Here is a 17,686-nt window from a genome sequence, read left to right as displayed (position 1 = left end):
GGGTCTTCGTGACCTTAAATGCGAATGAAGCTCTGAGGTTTATTTTCCATTATTCACAGTGAGGTCAGGAAGTTCAGCTCTATTAATCAATGACACATGATCTGCTTTGCTTTTATATCAGTAAATAAGTGTGAAATTTTATTTCAACAACTGAAAACCACAAAAGATACTTCATGAAAAAATTGGTTTCAATGATATCAAAATTCAGTGTAATACCAACAAATAAACATCACGTGTTACTTTGTGTTTTAAAACAGATGAAAAAACAAAAAGATAATTTTAAAGCAAAATATGTGCAAACTACTCTATATTCACTATTAGGAGACAACCATTAATGTTTTCAGTAGATTTTTCATACTGATTGCTGCCACTTTTATTCCAAAAACTACAGTGGGCTTGTTATCTTATACTATCACAAGCTTCATAGTGTGTCAGAGCATTGTGCAAAGGGTAGATTATGATGTAAAATATTTCCAAAGCAATATCTTTCCTACCAAAGCTCTAATTCAACTGAATGCATCTCTAAAAGGCACATATGAGCTCAATACCTGACATATACTGAGAAAAATGGAAATTAGACATTTAAAAAAGATTTTGTCTCAATAGCACATGTTGTTATGTACTATGTCAAAGGCTAAACGTGTATCTCATAATCATCACCCAGACATCTGACACTGGAGCTTCAGAGTGCCATAGATTCTCTATTTTTAGCTTCGGGTGGCTGGAAAATTCACCAAGCAGTATGATTTCAAAACCATCCCAGCACTATCCATCACAACTTACAAGAAGTTAATTGAACGTCTCTAAGGCAGGACAGCAGATCGAAGCAGCCCGCTGTCTATGAACTCATAAACAAGAACAAAAGTTCAGCAAATACTCAAGTCATGTTCCTGTTTCATTTCCACATACACAAAGACAATAGAGAAACTGAAGCACTTAGTGTAGTGGTCATACAGGAAGAAATTGCACCAATATCAAAATGACAAAATGACTCATGTTCGGATTTCTCAACCCAAAAATCAAGCTTTTCTCACATTTCTTTAATCTGACAGTAGAAATGTATATATTGACTGACAGAGCATGTATACAGTCCCAAAATAGTTAATTAGATAATTATCCACTTGTCTATTTGCCTGTATATTCCATCTTCTTGGCTCTGTTTCCCTTTTAAGACTCATAGAGAAAGCAGTTACAATGTCTCATTGTATCCTTAAGTATAATCCTCTTTTTTCAACGGCATACAAGGAGCTTCATTGAGGCCTTAAAAGAATAAAACAAGCCATGTTTTTGGGGCACCTGGTGGACATTATGATTAATTTTGATTTGCAGTGAGTCATATAAAGATATCAAACTTAGTGATCCTTAGATAGATAGTTCACCCACAAATGAAAATTCCATCTTATTTTTTACTCATCCTCATTCTAAATCCTATTTTTGATTTAACTATTGCTAAAGATAAGGCTTCATGTAAAAACCAATAAAACAATGATGAACCATCGTATATAGAAACATTCACACACAATATTTAGTTTTTCAGTTAAACTGAGCAAGAGAGATATCTCTGAGATATCAGAAGAATTAGATCTCTATGAGATATGAACTGAAAGTATATAAATCAGTGATATTTGCTTTTGACAAATATTGTTTTTTTTTTTTGCAATGAAGAGATGAAATCCATGGTCCAGGCACGTCCCCTTGGGATTATTATTGAGTCTTAGTGTTTGCCAAAATCTCTGGGTCTACATCCAGATCAGTTAGACAGCAGTAGCAAATGATCTGTGTGCATTTGGTGACTGCAGCTAGCATGGAGGAAAGAGAGAGAGAGAGAGAGAGAGAAAACAGGGAGTGGGAGAAAACAAGAGCAAGGTGTTAGAGACAGTACAAGGTTAAAGTAAGAAGAGTATTTAGGAGATTAGAGATGTGATGTACTACTGAGAATATGATATGTCAGTCACATAGCCTTCCTTCTTCCAGACTAGAACATTTGGTGATAGTTCTGCTTGCGACAAACGTTTGTACTCCCTCATAAAACACAGGAACTTGAGGTTTAAATGTATCACACTTTTAACAAAATCTCTTTAAACCAGAAATAATAGATTGTTCACACATAATTGCAGTTAACTAAGCATAACTGTATGCTTGCATGAACTATAGTCATGTGATAGATGTGGAGATATGGCTGCTATGGTTGTAATTCTTTTACCACATGACTTAGTGAGAAAAATACATTTAAAACAGGAAAACAGAACACCACTATAAAAGAGCTGAATTGTTTCCTTTCATGGACTTAAAATGGATTCTTCACTTCACTTAACACAAAACAAAACACAACAAAAACCACAATAAAAAAACAAAACAACAAAACCAAACAAAAAAAAAACACAACAAAACAAAAACCAAAAACTACAATTAACACAACAAAGACCACAATAAAAACAAAATAAAACACAAAAAACAACAAAACACAAAAACAAAAATTCAAAACACAAAAAAACAACAAAACACAAAAACAAAAATTCAAAACACAAAAAACACAACCAAACAAAAAACAAAAAGCAGAATAAAAACAACAAAATAAAAATAATAAAAACCACAATAAAAACGAAACAAATAAAAAAAAGCCAAAAAACACAATAAATTCAACAACAAAACACAAAACAAAACAAATACAACAAATAACAATAAGAATAAAAAAACAACAAATAACAATAAAAATAACAAACAAAAACAAAGCAAAAATCACAACAAAATAAAAACACATAAAAAACAAAAAGCAACACAAAAAAAATAAAAAATAAAAAATAAAATCAACAACAAAACAAAAATTACACCAAAATAAACTACAACAAAGCAAAAAACTAAACCACAACTAAACTAAGCAAAATAACTGGGTAATGTCATAAGAGCTGACCCCCCCCCCCCCAAGTCGCTACGATATTGGCTTAAATCCCTCCTTCAATGTAGGTCTATTGTTCACTAGTCAAGAATTCTCTGATCAATTTAAAAAAGTAATAGCACACCTCTCCTCAACAACTGCCTTACCAAACACCGCTAATAAAACAGATTTAATATGTGTTAATATGTAAAATAATTATTCTCACCATTTACTTTACCGATCCATTTGGGTCTTTTTTCTTCGGGTAAGTAAATACACAGAAAATAGACGGGCACTCCAGACAGTGCGATGGCTATTCCGATGAGGGAGTTAATAGTGTCGCTGTACAGAGGAACAATCACAAGGAACAGACTGCATATGCAGTAGATAATGGGGAAGAACAACGTGAGCTGATGGAGGAAAGACAGAAAAGAGCAAAGTCAATAAACAGAGTAACACCTAATATTTAAATCAAATTTAAACATCATCTTGTAAACAGATGCAAAACGGTTGCATGGATCCAGTTACCTTCACCGGTCTGTGTCTGTCAGGCTGAGTTATGCGCAGGTAAATGAGCCCTGCCACAGACAGACCCACATACAGCCAGTAACTGAAGCTAAAGTAGTTGATGAGTTGGAACACATCCTCCACACACAAGAAGATCAGCCCCATCACACCCTACAAACACATCCACAAAACACTTCTGAAGTACAGTCAGCATTTATGTCAACAGTAACATATGGGAAAGTATTTGTAGAAAAGCCATTATTAAAGTCAACATGAAATGACATTCGGAACCCATTTTACTTCTGTAATGACATATTTCAAAGTGAATTTGGATATTCAATGAGAATTTTTTTTTAGCATGGGGTTTGAATTTATCCACGAGGAATTGATTGGATCGTAAAAAGTTGGCAAAGAATCTGTTGACTAAGAGAATCAGGGAACAGACAGGTGAGACTTACATTGAATATGAGAGCAGGTACAGGAGTGTAGCGTTCAGCGTGGATCAGACTTAAACTGTTGGGGAGGTGGCCCTCTCTTGCCCCCACAAAAAACAACCTGACAGAAAAGAACAGTATTCTGTGCTCATACTGTACATACACATAGCTCATATCATATGGATTTAACAAGTATGGCTTGAAAGACCTATCTGTATGGGTTATTAGATTAGATTACATGAAACAACAATGTTTTACCTGGAGGCGGCTATGACAGAGGCATTGAGTCCTCCATAGCAAGACATGGCCACAGCGATGGGAACGATCCAGCTAATGGGGCCAAGCACCTGATTCCCAAAGGTCTACGCATGGAGACAGAAACTGATGGTCTACTCAACTGATGGTTTAATGCATTCAATGTATGAGGTAAAGAGTAGATTTGTGATACTCAGAAAGATCCTTACTACAGCCACTGCATCACTACCCATAAAAGAAGGCATGTCCAGAACCACATAATATGCCACATTGGTCAGTAGGTAGATGATTGTCACTACTGGCATGGAGATGGCTATAGCGATGGGAAGATTCCTATGAATGAACGGGGACAGATAAATTGCTTGTGTGTTAGCATTTCTCAGTTGTAAGTGACCTGTGTCTGTCAAACTCTAAAAAGAACAAAAAGCTTCATAAAATTAGTCCATACATGTCCATACTTGTGTGCTATATTCCAAGTAAAGATTTGAATATATTGTGCATGAGTCGTACGGACTACTTTTATTGATGCTTTTGTAGCTTGATAGCCCCTGATCAATATGTGCTTTAACTGTATAGAAAGAACAGCATGAACATTTTTTAAAATGTCTGCTTTTGTATTCCACTGATGAAACGGAGTTTACTAACATGTGGGGGCCTGGGTAGCTCAGCGAGTATTGACGCTGACTACCACCCCTGGAGTCATGAGTTCGAATCCAGGGTGTGCTGAGTGACTCTAGCCAGGTCTCCTAAGCAACCAAATTGGCCTGGTTGCTAGGGAGGGTAGAGTCACATGTGGTAACCTCCTCGTGGTCACGATTAGTGGTTCTCGCTCTCAATGGGATGCGTGGTAAGTTGTGCGTGGATTGCGGAGGGTAGCATGAGCCTCCACATGCTGGGAGTCTCTGCGGTGTCATGCACAACGAGCCACGTGATAAGCGTAGGCAACTAAGACTTGTCCTCCGCCTCCCAGATTGAGGTAAGTAACCACGCCACCACGAGGACCTACTAAGTAGTGGGAATTGGGCATTCCAAATTGGGATGAAAAGGGGATAAAAAATTTAAAAAAAAAAAAAAACTATTAACATGTTAACAATCAATTATTAAAATGAAAATGTCTGACATGAGACCTCTCAGGGTTCTGTATCTCCTCTGTAACAAAGTTGAGTGTGTCCCAGCCAGAGTAGGAGAACAGAGCGGAGTAAAGAGCCAGAGCAATGCTGCCCGCCTCCATGGATGAACCCTCAAATGGACTATTGAAGTTCTTTGTTTCTCCTGTGGGCCATGTGAAGAAGAATGAGGAACAGAGAGAGAGAAAATTAGTACCAGACACGCCCTCAAGCTCTCAAATAAATCAGCCATTAATCTTTTTCAAACAATAAAACCTGTGTAGGTGCAACCGAAACTATGCTTAAGAGCCACTTCCTTGTTCAGTGTCACTACAGGACAGCCTTATTGTAACCTTATAATCAACATTAAAAATCAGTATTACCACAAAACTTTCATTACCGTTAATTATCTTAATGATGCCCACTGTGATGACGAGAAATAGAGACATGATCTTGATGTATGTGAATACATCTTGAACCAAAGTGCCCCACTTAACATAAGCACAGTTTATGAAGATCAAGATACCTGGGGAAAGAGAACACATGAAATATAGTTTGAAATCAGTTTCACAGAATCAGGACATTTATGTTCTTAGCAGAAGCTTTCTTACTGAACTGACTCACAAGATATTGGCCACTGACTGAAAGCTAAGAAGTCTAGCTAGGAATGCATGCTACATACTAAGTTTTAGCCTAAAAAAGACAACACAATAAAACAAAGACAAAGTTATGCATTATTCATTTTTATCCTTTCATGATTAAAATGCCTTATTTTGGTGTCAGAGCCATGGAATAGTGGTGAGTAAATGTGTTCCAGACACATTGAGCTATGGTGCTATTGTAATCCTTACAAAAATCGAGAGTTCTGGCAAACTTTTCGCAAATTTGTCACACTAATTATTTTCACATGCAAATGAGCTTTGCGGCAAATTCTTCATTGTTGCCAAAGGTGTGCTGTAGGTTTACCAATACCGGTGAAGAGCTGCAAACTTCTGGCAAACATTTCTGGCAAATCGCATGCTCATTTGCATGTGAAAATAATGAGTGGGAAATTTATGGCAAGTTTGTAAGAAATCTAGATTTTTTGAAAGGGAATGTGGGAGTTTCAAATGGACCCAATCTCACGTCTTTAAAGCCAAGCATGCATTACACGACTTGCAGTAGGCACCCTGCAACTCAAAGTCATTTTTTTTCAGTCTTGGTAGTGCACGCACTACACGACATATCGCAAACTGGGTAACAACTGGCACGAGCCGTTCTTTCAATAATTTTTGATGTTATCACAAATAATCTTTGTGAATGAATTTTGTTATTGTAATTTTAAGATGCGTTTTGGGTATTTCAAGGGGGTTGGAAATCCATCGTAGTGTCTGCGATTTGTCAGGATGAGTCGCAGGAGTGTGCATACTACACAACCGTTGGTCGTGCGATCTGAGACTTCTAGTCATAGACCATTCGCCGAGTCAAAACATCAAAGAAGACAAGCTTTAATCGTGTAGTGTGCGCTAGGCTTAAGGTGGTAGCGGTGTTTTTGAACATGGAGGATCATTTGTAGCTGTTCATTAGCTGGTCCAAGCTTATGGTTGACCAGCTAGACAGTAAGCTGTTGGGGACCTGGCTGAGCTGGTTGGCAATTTTGAGCCAGAAACAACAAAGCTACCATTTTCCAAAACATAGTTACCAAATTAAGCAGTTTTGCTAACTTTGCAGTCAATGACAAAAGCTAACTTTAAGCTTTTTTAAGTTGAACATCTGCATGATTCAGTTTGATCCTTTCATGATTAAAATGCCTCATTTTGGTGTCAGAGCCGTGGTATAGTGGTTAGTAAATGTGTTCCAGACACACTGAGCTATGGTGCTAACCCTTACAAAAATCAAGAGTTCTGTCAAACTTGTTTGTTGTTTCACAATTTCACACAAAAGTTCACATTTTGGTCTTGGCCAGAAAAGTGTGCTGTTTCTTTGGTTTGGTGTATGGTCTCATTTCACCTAGCAACCACAGCAACAGTTTAGTTAGCATGGTTAGCATTTGAATGGTGAGTGATGTTATGGCTTGTCCTCACGCATTGGGTGGATCAGATCCCTGCTTTCTGAGAACACACTGAGCTCTGACTAGAAACTGAATGAAGGCAACAGCTGCTTAGAAAGGAAAGAGAAAGAAAAACATCTCCTGTGTGACGTGTATGAGAGCGGTGAAAATGGGACAGAAACAGAGTTGCTGGCAAAGTTTCAGCACTTGATAAACAGTTAGCCAAATGGTTAGAGCCTTTTGCTCTGGTGTGGAGACAATAATTCCACAAGTTAAATGCTAAACCATTTAAAAATCAAAGCATCCCAAAGAGGCTAAGGGTGCTTTCACACTAGCACTTTTGGTGTGCACTCGAGTTCGAATAACATCAAAGTTCGGTTAGTTTTGGATGATGTGAACGCTGTTTTCCTAACTCGGGAACTGCACCCTGCTCCACTTGAAAAGGTGGTCTGGGGTATGGTTCATGTGAACTCCAGTATGGTTAGCTGCTAATATGAATGCAATCATACCAAATCGTGGAAGTGAACCACTTGTGATGACGTATAATTTGCATCTTTGCAGGCTCCCGATCGGAGAAGGATAAAGCTGCAGGCAGAGCTCCAAAAAGGGGCAGGAGCTCCAAACCACCATTAAAGATATAGGGAGACCCTTACCTAATCTTATCCCTAACCCTTAACCGTGAGTGGAAATGACGCCCCCTTCTGGAGTAACCCCACCCTCTTTTGGAGATTCCACTCCAATTTGGAGGTCTCTGGCCTGCAGCTCGTCTCCATATAAATCCCCTTCAGAGAGCAGCTCACATTCTTCTCATATCTTGCAACGGCAGACAAATTCAAAATGTTCACATCATGACACATTCGATGCATCCGCGGCAGACAAACGCAAGTGTTGTTCTGTGCATGTAAAGTTTTGATGGTAAATCCAAACAAACGAATACATTAATAACACAGTGAATCTGATATCTTCCATAGTTTTTACCTAGTTACACTGATAAACAGCTGCCGCTTGTACTCACGTTGATGACGTAATCGGACCGCAGTTTGGACCCAAATAATATGATCTGAAAATATGATGAACAGAGACCAGCGGGGGGCAGTGGGAGAGGGGAAGAAATGAATTCAGGATCGGTCCAAGCAATCAAACCAAGTGTGAAAGCACCCTAATAAACCGCAACAGTTTAACTCCATGTACATGACAATACTGAAATGTGAACCTGCCCGGGCAGAGCACATAAACAGGTTTAGCACTTAAATTATATATTTTTCCGTTGGTTAAGAACACTCTGTTGCAGTCAGTGACAGTTTGATTATTTTTATTTGACTTTAATGTGTGATTTTATCATTTGAAGATCGATGTATTGTGCTGTTTAGGCTCATAGCTCACTGTTGATTTTATTCTCTGCTATTTTGAGTAGTGTTTGATGAATATCTATTGCAATAAACGTTCTTTATTAATGAGACCCGACTCCCGACAAATAATCAAATAACCGTTCATGAATCCTCATGGTTAACTGAATATCACAAATGGTTCCCGTGAACATCCCTTGTGTGGACGCAGCCTAAGTTACAGGGTTTATTGGAATTACATGATCATCAGTTGAAAAATTGGATATAACTTCGAACAGACAATATTGGTAAGTGATTAAAAAGTCTCATACTTTCTGAAACTGTTTATTCCGGTGCAGTGCCTTACCTGATATACTTCCATGGTAAGTGCATTACTGTAAATATTGTTTTTGCCTGTTTTAACAAATTGGAATTATTATCTGTGGTAATCGACATCATGCCACATGTTGTCAATACAGCTCAAGTTATATTTAAGTTAGAACATTCCTTTAAATTTTAAAAACACAATTTAAATGGAGGCACTTTCCTTCGTGCTTAACTGTTATTTTCCCACTGTATCTTATGGATGAAAAAAAAAAAAAAACCTCATGGGAAAAAAAGTGATGAATTGATAAGTGGAAAATCTTGGTTGTTGATCTTTCACCTAAATACCAAACCTGTCTGCAACAGTCAGGACAGCTGAGTCACAAAAAAGGACTTGTGAATGCTGCTGAAATAGTTTGGCCAAGGTCTCAGAGGACCAAGGAGCCACAACAACTAGTGCTAATATGCAGCATCCAACTGGACTAAGAACAAATCTATTGAAATGCTCAATATGTACTCTAACAGATAGGATAACCATAATGACAGCTATTATTATATGCACCACATTGTAATTCATTGCAGATCATCATTTGGACAATTTCCGCTTATTTGTTTCTCATTTGTCCTGACTCATTCAGTCTCTCATGCTTAACTATCCATGTTATTATTGCAAGCTTTGTTGGACATGCCTCAAATTCCTTATAATCAAAAAGTAAGTGCATGCCAAGCAGATTCTATTTCTTAGATGTTTAACATTCTTCTACAACCACAATTCCGAAAAAGTTGGGACTGTATGAAAAATGCTAATAAAAACAAAAAGGAGTGATTTGTAAATTATATTCACACTTTGCTATATTAAAAGCACTATAACTACACATTATATGATGTTTTAACCTGTGAATTCCATTTTGTTTTTTGTTTTTTTAATGTACAGTAATTTCAAATCAGCTGATTGCAACACGCTCCAAACAAGTTGAGACAGTCGAGTGTTTTCCACTGTAAAACAACACCATTTGTTCTAATAACACTTATTAAGCATTTGGGCAATGATGACACAAGTTTGTTAAGTTTAGAAAGTGGAATTTTCCCCCATTCATCCATTATGTAGGTCTTTGGCTGCACAAATGTGCGGGGTCTTCATTGCCGTATGGTGTGCTTCCTAACACGCCACACATTCTCAACTGGAGATGGTCAGGACTGCAGGCAGGCCAATCTAGCACCCCATACTCTCTGCTTACACAGCCATGCACTTGAAATCCGGTGAAAATGTGGTTTGAAGTTGTCCTGCTGGAAAATGACTATGCTGGATGGCAGTATATGTTGCTCCAATATTTTTACATATCTGTCTACATTCATGGTGTTCTCACAGATGTGCGTGTTACCCATGCCATGGGTACTGACACACCCCAGGCCCATACAGACACTGGCTTTTGGACCTGAAGCTAATAACAGCTTGGATGGTCCTTTTCCTCTTTGGCCTGGATAACACAACGGCTGTGTTTAAAAAAAAATAAAATATAAAAACACAGTTCCACTGTTCTACTTTCCATCTAAGATGAGACAGAGCCCAGAGAAGTCGGCAGCACTTCTGGACAGTGTTGACTTGTGTTAAAAACTTGCATCTGTGGGTGCAGCGGTGCATGGTGTTGACTAACAAAGGTTACTAAAGTTATCCCAAGCTCATGTTCATGATATCCATTACAGATGAATGACGTTTTTTAAGACGGTAATGTCTGAGGGCTCAGAGATCACGCACATTCAGAAGTGGTTTTTGTCTTGCCCTTTACGCACCGAGATTTGACCAGATTCCTTGAATCTTTTAACTATATTGTGCACTTTAGAGGGTGAAATGCCCCAAATCCTTCCAATTTGTCTTTGGGGAACATTGTTTTCAAAGTGCTGGATTATTTGCTGAAGCATCTCTTGGCAAATTGACAGGTCTTGAATGATCCTTGCTCTTGAAGGACTAGGCTGTTTTTGGAGGCTCCCTATATACTATAACACGATTGCCACACCTGTTTAACATCTCCTGTTTCATATTGCCTTGCTATTTCAACTCATCAAATTGTTATTAGTCTTAAATTGCCCGTCTCAACTTTTTTGGAGTGGGTTGCAATTATCTGACTTGAAATTATTGTACATTTTCAAATAAATAATGAAATTCACAAGGTAAAACATCATATAATGTGTAGTTATAGTGCTTTCAATATAGCAAAGAGTGAATATAATTTACAAATCACTCTTTTTTGTTTTTATTAGCATTTTTCATACTGTCCCAACTTTTTTGGAATTGGGGTTGTAAATTATATGTGTGTTTTAAGATTGTTTTTGTGTGCCAAGTGCAGTTTTATGGTTTAATTTTTTTTTACTATAAAAAGTTTGCACTTGTTCTGTGAAGATGCAACTCTTAAGTATATCATGTACTCTTCAGATTTCATATTTCTTTAGGACCTAAGACCACTAAAGAACCTGAGCTAAAACTTACAAAAAAAGTACCAAAATGTATTAGAGCATTATAATAGTTTTTGGACATGTTATATGGTTATACCATGGCATTCACTGAAATACCTTGGAGTACTAAGTCCCTGGAGTACCAAAAGGAGGTACTTTGTGCTAGGATTAGGCAGAAAATCCAGACTTCTCTTTTGGGTGAGTTCAACACAAGAGTGAATAACTGATGACAAATTATGAATTTAAATTTTTGGGCTCAGGCTGTGAGAAATAAAAATCTCTTTTACTGATGACCAACGAGGACTCACAAAGACAAGCCGCAGCTATCAGTCTCACGGCATCATAAGGAGGCTGGCAGGTGGGGTAGAGCGCTTCCACCAGGTAGTTGGCAAACGTCAGTGAGATGACAGCCTGGCTGGCTGGCTCGATCAGCAGGATGGATGTCCACAGACGAATGAATGCAAGGAAACCACCAAAGGCTTCCAGGATGTATGCATAACTAGCACCAGACTTCTTAATGGTGGTTCCAAGTTCTGCATAACACAGAGCGCCAAACACGGAAAATATGCCACCGAGAGCCCAGATGACCAAAGCGAGGCCGTAGGAGGCGCTGTACATCAACACGCCTTTGGGCGACACAAAAATGCCTGAGCCAATCATGTTGCCCACGATTAAGCAGATGCCATTGGCTAGAGAAATTTCTCTCCTCATGATCATCTTCTCGCCCTGTGCGTCTGGACCATCGCAGGGCACATTGGGTTTCTTAAGGTCCAGGTTTGAGTCTCCTTGAGACCCAGGACAGAGTCTTTGGCCTACAGACATCAGCTGCTTCATGCTGCAGGAAAATAAATGCAGTTATCACTCACTCAGAAAACATAGGAATCTAGTCAATTAAAATCAGGTAATGTGACACAGTTCTTTAAAAAAATTTCACAACTTAATTTCATTGAGTGCAATAAATTTAGTAAAAAGGGAGTTCACGTAATCCATCTGCACTGGGACAACATAATTAATTTTTGTTGGGCTTAACCAGATGTACATTTGATGTCCAGTTCCCAGCATGCACCACGGCATGAGTGAAAATTGTGAATCTTAATATGAATATTTTCTGACAAAATGCATTTAAGTTCGTAAACTAGATTTAATCCATTCAAATAAATTGTTTTTCATTTCAAAATTCAAAATGTAATTTAAATGCATGGAAACGTTTCATTGAAATAATTTTTTTTTAATGCTGGTGATGTGTTAACCAAGTTTTTGAAGACAGATTAAATGAAAATCAATGAAAAAAAAAAAAAAAAAATTTCCCTAACTTTTCCAGTTGTTAATGATTATTGGATAAAACATGTTAAAGAAATTTTTATAGAGATGCACCCACTAAAAGAACTTTCTAGCTGATAACATATTTTAAAGCTGAGCATAACTAGATAGTTTTATATTAACAATAAAAAATTGAATGACTACTAATTTTTTTCCCCCTTGATTTCAATTACATTAAATTCCATGATATTTAAATTAAATTCCATGATATTTCCAGGTTTTCATGACAGTAGGAACCCTGCCTTCATTTCTTTACAATAATTTACAATAATATTCTCCTACTTATCATTTTGTTTGGAATCAACATAGAAGTTCACTTGATATCTTGTTTTTCAATCATTCCTAGAACATGAAATGACTCCAGCTCACACTTCTGTAACAAACAAGCTTTCCGCTAACAACCAAACAACATGGTGTGTATAGAGGATTATATGTTCTATTTGGTGCCCAAAACTTCTAACACATAACAAATCTGTGTATAATGAATATGGGACATTTCTGTGGTTAATGTCTGCTTGAGCACACAGTAGAAGAAATAGCTTCAGAAGACAAACAGTCATAAAAATCCTGACATTAATTCCATTTTAAATGAACATTCTCAAAAGAACCAATAAAGATCATGAAACCTTTCTGAATTTAAGCATTTCACCAACAGACAATGCCCACACTGACCCACTGAACTTCACATCACGGGGCCAGTATTTTGGGGCCCACATTAAATATGTCATACCTTTAATTTTGTGAGATGGAATGCAGTGGAAAAATCATACAGCTGGCAAGGAAGAGCAAACAGATGAGTTATGCAAGTTTCCTGTGTGATGATGATCCTGGTCAGAATAGAGAAAGTTAAACTCACAGACTGTAATAGGTCAACAGGATAAGCGCTGTTGCAATCCAAGACCGCACAGACCCTAGTCTGTTTTTCCAGCAAAGACAAGATGGCTTCTTTAGTTGCCCTGTCTATTTTAGGTCTGTACTGAGACAGAGAGAGAAAGAGAGAGAGAATGCCCGCCCCCTCCTATTGATAGTTAAAGTACCTTAGCAAAAACCCAGTTGAATTAAAGCATGTCTTTGTTATCTGATCTGTTCCAACTCAGAGTATTGTTAAAAAACAGACTACCTACCCATTAATAGTGGAGTTTTTTTTAAGGCAAGCATCTCTATTACTTTTGTCCATTCAGTACTTTGGATTGGGGAGTTCTAAATATTACATTTCAATATGTTCACCATATGTGCTATGGACATGAATGCCACCTCAAATTATGGGTCTTTTTGAGGAGAGGTGTGCTACTGCTTTACTAAGCAATTACGTATCGATTCATGCATTGATCCTTACATTGATTGAGGGATCTGAGGCATATCTAGGCACAAGAATATCATACTGTATGGACTTTTGGCGTTGGCTTTTTTGACTCCTTATAACACCCTTGCACAAGTTTTCATAGGCAACCACCACTAAGGAAAATGTGAGTGAAGACCTTGCCTCCATGATGCTAGGGTGTTTTGGGTGGTTAATTACTGGCCGACAGTCGACAGTCGCCTAGGGTGGCAGCACTCTTTGGGGCGTCCCGATGAGCTGAGCTGAGCTGCGCCCCGCATCATCATTGGGAATGAGCTAATTAAAGGTACTTAAGAATAAGTAGTTTACGTACTAACTGAAGTATGTGGCAAGCTTGAAATATCTAGGGTATACATTAACCTTTAACAACGATTGTACTGTGGAAATAAATAACCGTATAGCACTTGCAAGAGGTGATTACTCAAGGCTTACCTCAATTTGGAGAAACTCCAGAATCTCAGTAGTAAGGAGAAAGAGACTGCTCAATGCATGTGCACTCTCAACATTGCTGTATGGAGCAGAAACATGAACACTAAAAAAACCCCAAAAACAAACAAAAACAAAACAAAACAAAACAGAAGCAAACTAAGAGCATTTGAAATGAAATATTATAGGTGGATGCTAGGCATAAGATGGGAAAAACACGCTTGTAATGAAGAAATCAGGAAGGCGGTAAGCCTTGAGGAATATGTCGTGCAAACAACAGCAAAAAGGTAAATGAAGTGGTTTGGCCACGTGAGCAGGATGTAAGACGATCGCTGGGCTAAGATAATACTGACAGGCAATGACTTTCTATAGCTTGGTATTATTTAAAGCTGCACTATGTAACTTTTTTTGGTTAAAAATGAACAAATTGCCATTATTGATTGAGTACATAAGCAATCAGTGTTCAGAACAATGTCCTTACCTTACCCCGATTCACTACGGTAAGCCTATAAAAAGTATTTGTATTTTAAGCTGTCGGGTTCGATTTGGTGCGAAATTGCTGGTTTATGACGTTCATCCTTGCGTCATTACGTCATGTCCGCACACACAGGAAAGAAGTGCCGGCTGTCTCATATTCCGGCTGGAGAAACTAACTATGCTGTTCAGCTCAGTTAAGTAACACTCACACAGTTCAGGACAGCATCGTTGCAGTCTAGATGGGTGTTTATCCATTTGGCGAAGTTGTTTACCTGCTATAATGCTTGGATATGTTTTCTGGTAGGGTTGTTGAAGCTTAGATTGCTTGTCATGCTTTTATGAATGGAACATTACTCGTGTGTTAACCGATCGCGATGTATCTATGTTGTCTGGTGAAGTTACTGTGACATGTTTAATATGTATGACTTATAACAATTACAAGAAGTCAATTTCAGAATACATATTTAAGCATATTATTATTACGTTTAATAAATTGTATTTTATCCCCATCATTATTGAATACTCATTTTATGTTTTTAGTTTACGGTTTTATTGTGTGCATTGCATAGACATCCACATCTACACCTAAAACATGATATTAGAGATAAAAAATGTAATTGTTTTTTTAAAAGAGAACGAAACATCATGGTTGTTTCATCCAATGAGCATTAAGCTGTGTTGTCAGCAAGTCGTTTCCCATCATGCTTGCAGTTTGCGCAGCTGTAAAAATCCAACTGCGCTGCACGGCTCATACAATTGAGCATGCCTCGTTCTCACAAGACTTTTTTGGCATACGTCACCATGACATCACAGCAAGTCGGACAGATTTCTAACTGGCATGCACCTGCCGCTGATCACCGGTGATTGGTTCTGTGCAGAACTTGCCTAATATAGTATAAAAATAATAATTCTTCTATTGAACTCGTATCAGCCATACCACGAGTTGAACCTCTTAAATTGAAAATTGTAGTACAATTCAAACATTAATAGTAGATAATACACTTGAATAATCATATTAAGATCTACTGGTGGTGGCTGAGGTGAGTCTCCTGTTCTCTTTTTAAAAGTGCTTTGAGTGGTGTCAGAAAAGTGATTTAAGTGTAAAATTCATTCAAATATGTAAATAAGAGTGTTGTTAATCTTCATCAAAGCAATTAATATTTCAGTTTCAAATGTTAATCATATAACATAATATCAACATGAAAATTGCACGTTATGACTCCGGCTCCAGACATGATCACACACAGGCAATGTCAAAGTAAGCTCAAATTGGGAGATTCATCCACCAGAAGAGCAGTGCCACAACGCGACTGACATAATGTATCCTTACGCAAATTGTTTGCAATTTTAACTTTCAACAACAGATGTCTCTTGAGAGCAGTTATGTAGTGCAGCTTTAAAATTTCAAAACTTAGTCCCGCTGTCCATGTATGTGGACATCAATTTGTAGGAAAACCATTTACTCTAGAATTATTATTATTATTTTATTTTTTTTGCATGTTTATTAGGTACTTCTAGTTACAAATCAAAAAGGGAAAAGGGAAATGGAAAATGCACACAGCAGTCACGCTCAGGTCTCAGGAGGCTAGATATGGCTCGGGTACCTCTTTCCATCTATAAGATTTTTTTCACCCATTTTATAGTTCGCTACCACCAGGAAACAAATTATGAGAGTGATTGCTTAGAAAAGTAATAACAAACTTCTCCTTTACATGATTCGAGGTATTATTCATGTCCGTAGCACAAACTGTGCCAAAGTTGTAATTGAAGTGTGAATTTGCACCAGCAAATGGAATTTCGAAAATAAACATTGTTTTCAGACAGCTTTCTGAATACTCACCCTGTTTGCCCTTCATAGAACAAACATAGTCCTGCCCCAAACACACACCATTGGTTGAGTTAATATTGCTGTGTCGGATGGTCGGGATGCTTAAAAAAAAGAAATAAATATTTTTATAACGCTACAGAGACACAGTGTTCACAGTTTGAGGAAATCAGCCTACGAATGGCTTACTTAGTTCTGCATATTACACTAGGATGGGACTGTATTGTAACACTGAAAATGTTCTTCAGCTTAAAGGGGTCATGACATTTTTTTTATTTTATTTATAATTGTATTATCTTCCCTGAGGTCCACTGTTAATTATAGTAAAAAAAAATAAAAAATAATTGCACCAAAATAGCCATAATTTAGTAATATATGGTCATTTCCCACCCTGTCTCTGGCCCTCTGTCTGAAAAGCTCAGTTTTGGCCTCAGCGGCTCTAAACTTCAATGTAAACGGCCACTGTTATGATTGGCTAACATTGTGCAGCCCTTTGAATAAAGCCATATTTGAAACTCAATCTAAACAGAATGAATAAGCTCCACAACATTATAAAACTAAATTTCAGGGTTTATACATAACGTCCATCCAACACATTGCATCCAAATATATTAAACTGTTAATCTCAAGCACAACTGTAAACACTCAGCAGCATAAACTATCAAACAGTCATGACATTTGAAATATTCATGAATAAAACTGTTTACTTATGGTTTTGCAATCGGGTCCAATAGTATTTATAACTGCCCCATCCTTCAATAACAGTTCCTTTGCAAAGCTTGAATCATATTATGACTTGTTCACGAGCAATCCATTCTAGAGACGCACTCTAGGGCGTATTATATTAGAATATTATGAAAGCCAAAAGATGAACTCTACATTAATTCATGTATTTATTTATTTTGAAGTAATTATTTGATAATTATTTTCTTCAAGAAGTGTTTATTTTTGTTGGATACTTTTTTTTATTTGCGTTTTATTTTCTTTTTTGCA

The 17,686-nt window shown here is 37.4% G+C and overlaps 1 protein-coding gene across 2 annotated transcripts; it reads right to left on the bottom strand.

Moving 5' to 3' along the window:
- Positions 1–128: 128 nt before the first annotated feature.
- On the bottom strand, positions 129–14,471 carry LOC127442772 (Y+L amino acid transporter 2-like). 2 transcript variants are annotated; one of them, XM_051700946.1, is made up of 11 exons: positions 14,398–14,471; positions 13,357–13,453; positions 11,615–12,141; positions 5,578–5,703; positions 5,199–5,343; positions 4,281–4,404; positions 4,075–4,178; positions 3,841–3,937; positions 3,404–3,553; positions 3,102–3,285; positions 129–1,799 (listed from the first exon to the last, which is right to left on the bottom strand). In XM_051700946.1, the coding sequence occupies exons 3-11, from the start codon at positions 12,138–12,140 to the stop codon at positions 1,705–1,707; spliced, it is 1,551 nt and encodes a 516-aa protein (XP_051556906.1). In that variant the 5' UTR covers position 12,141; positions 13,357–13,453; positions 14,398–14,471; the 3' UTR covers positions 129–1,704. The 2 variants fall into 2 exon arrangements, with proteins under 2 accessions (XP_051556906.1, XP_051556905.1); XM_051700945.1 differs by lacking the exon at positions 14,398–14,471 and having other exon boundaries at positions 13,357–13,579.
- Positions 14,472–17,686: the final 3,215 nt, after the last annotated feature.

The sequence above is a fragment of the Myxocyprinus asiaticus genome, chromosome 6, assembly GCF_019703515.2.
Source record: "Myxocyprinus asiaticus isolate MX2 ecotype Aquarium Trade chromosome 6, UBuf_Myxa_2, whole genome shotgun sequence".
In the NCBI taxonomy this organism is placed as follows: Eukaryota; Metazoa; Chordata; class Actinopteri; order Cypriniformes; family Catostomidae; genus Myxocyprinus; species Myxocyprinus asiaticus.
This window is presented reverse-complemented; position numbering and strand designations above follow the sequence as displayed.

Coding starts and splice junctions, on each gene's coding strand:
- LOC127442772 (XM_051700946.1), bottom strand. CDS start 12,140: ATGAAGCAGCTGATGTCTGTAGGCCAAAGACTCTGTCCTGGGTCTCAA. Junction 3,938..4,074: donor TCTGTCATAGCCGCCTCCAG/GTAAAACATTGT, acceptor CTTTTCTGTCAG/GTTGTTTTTTGTGGGGGCAA. Junction 3,554..3,840: donor TACCTGCTCTCATATTCAAT/GTAAGTCTCACC, acceptor ATGTGTTTGTAG/GGTGTGATGGGGCTGATCTT.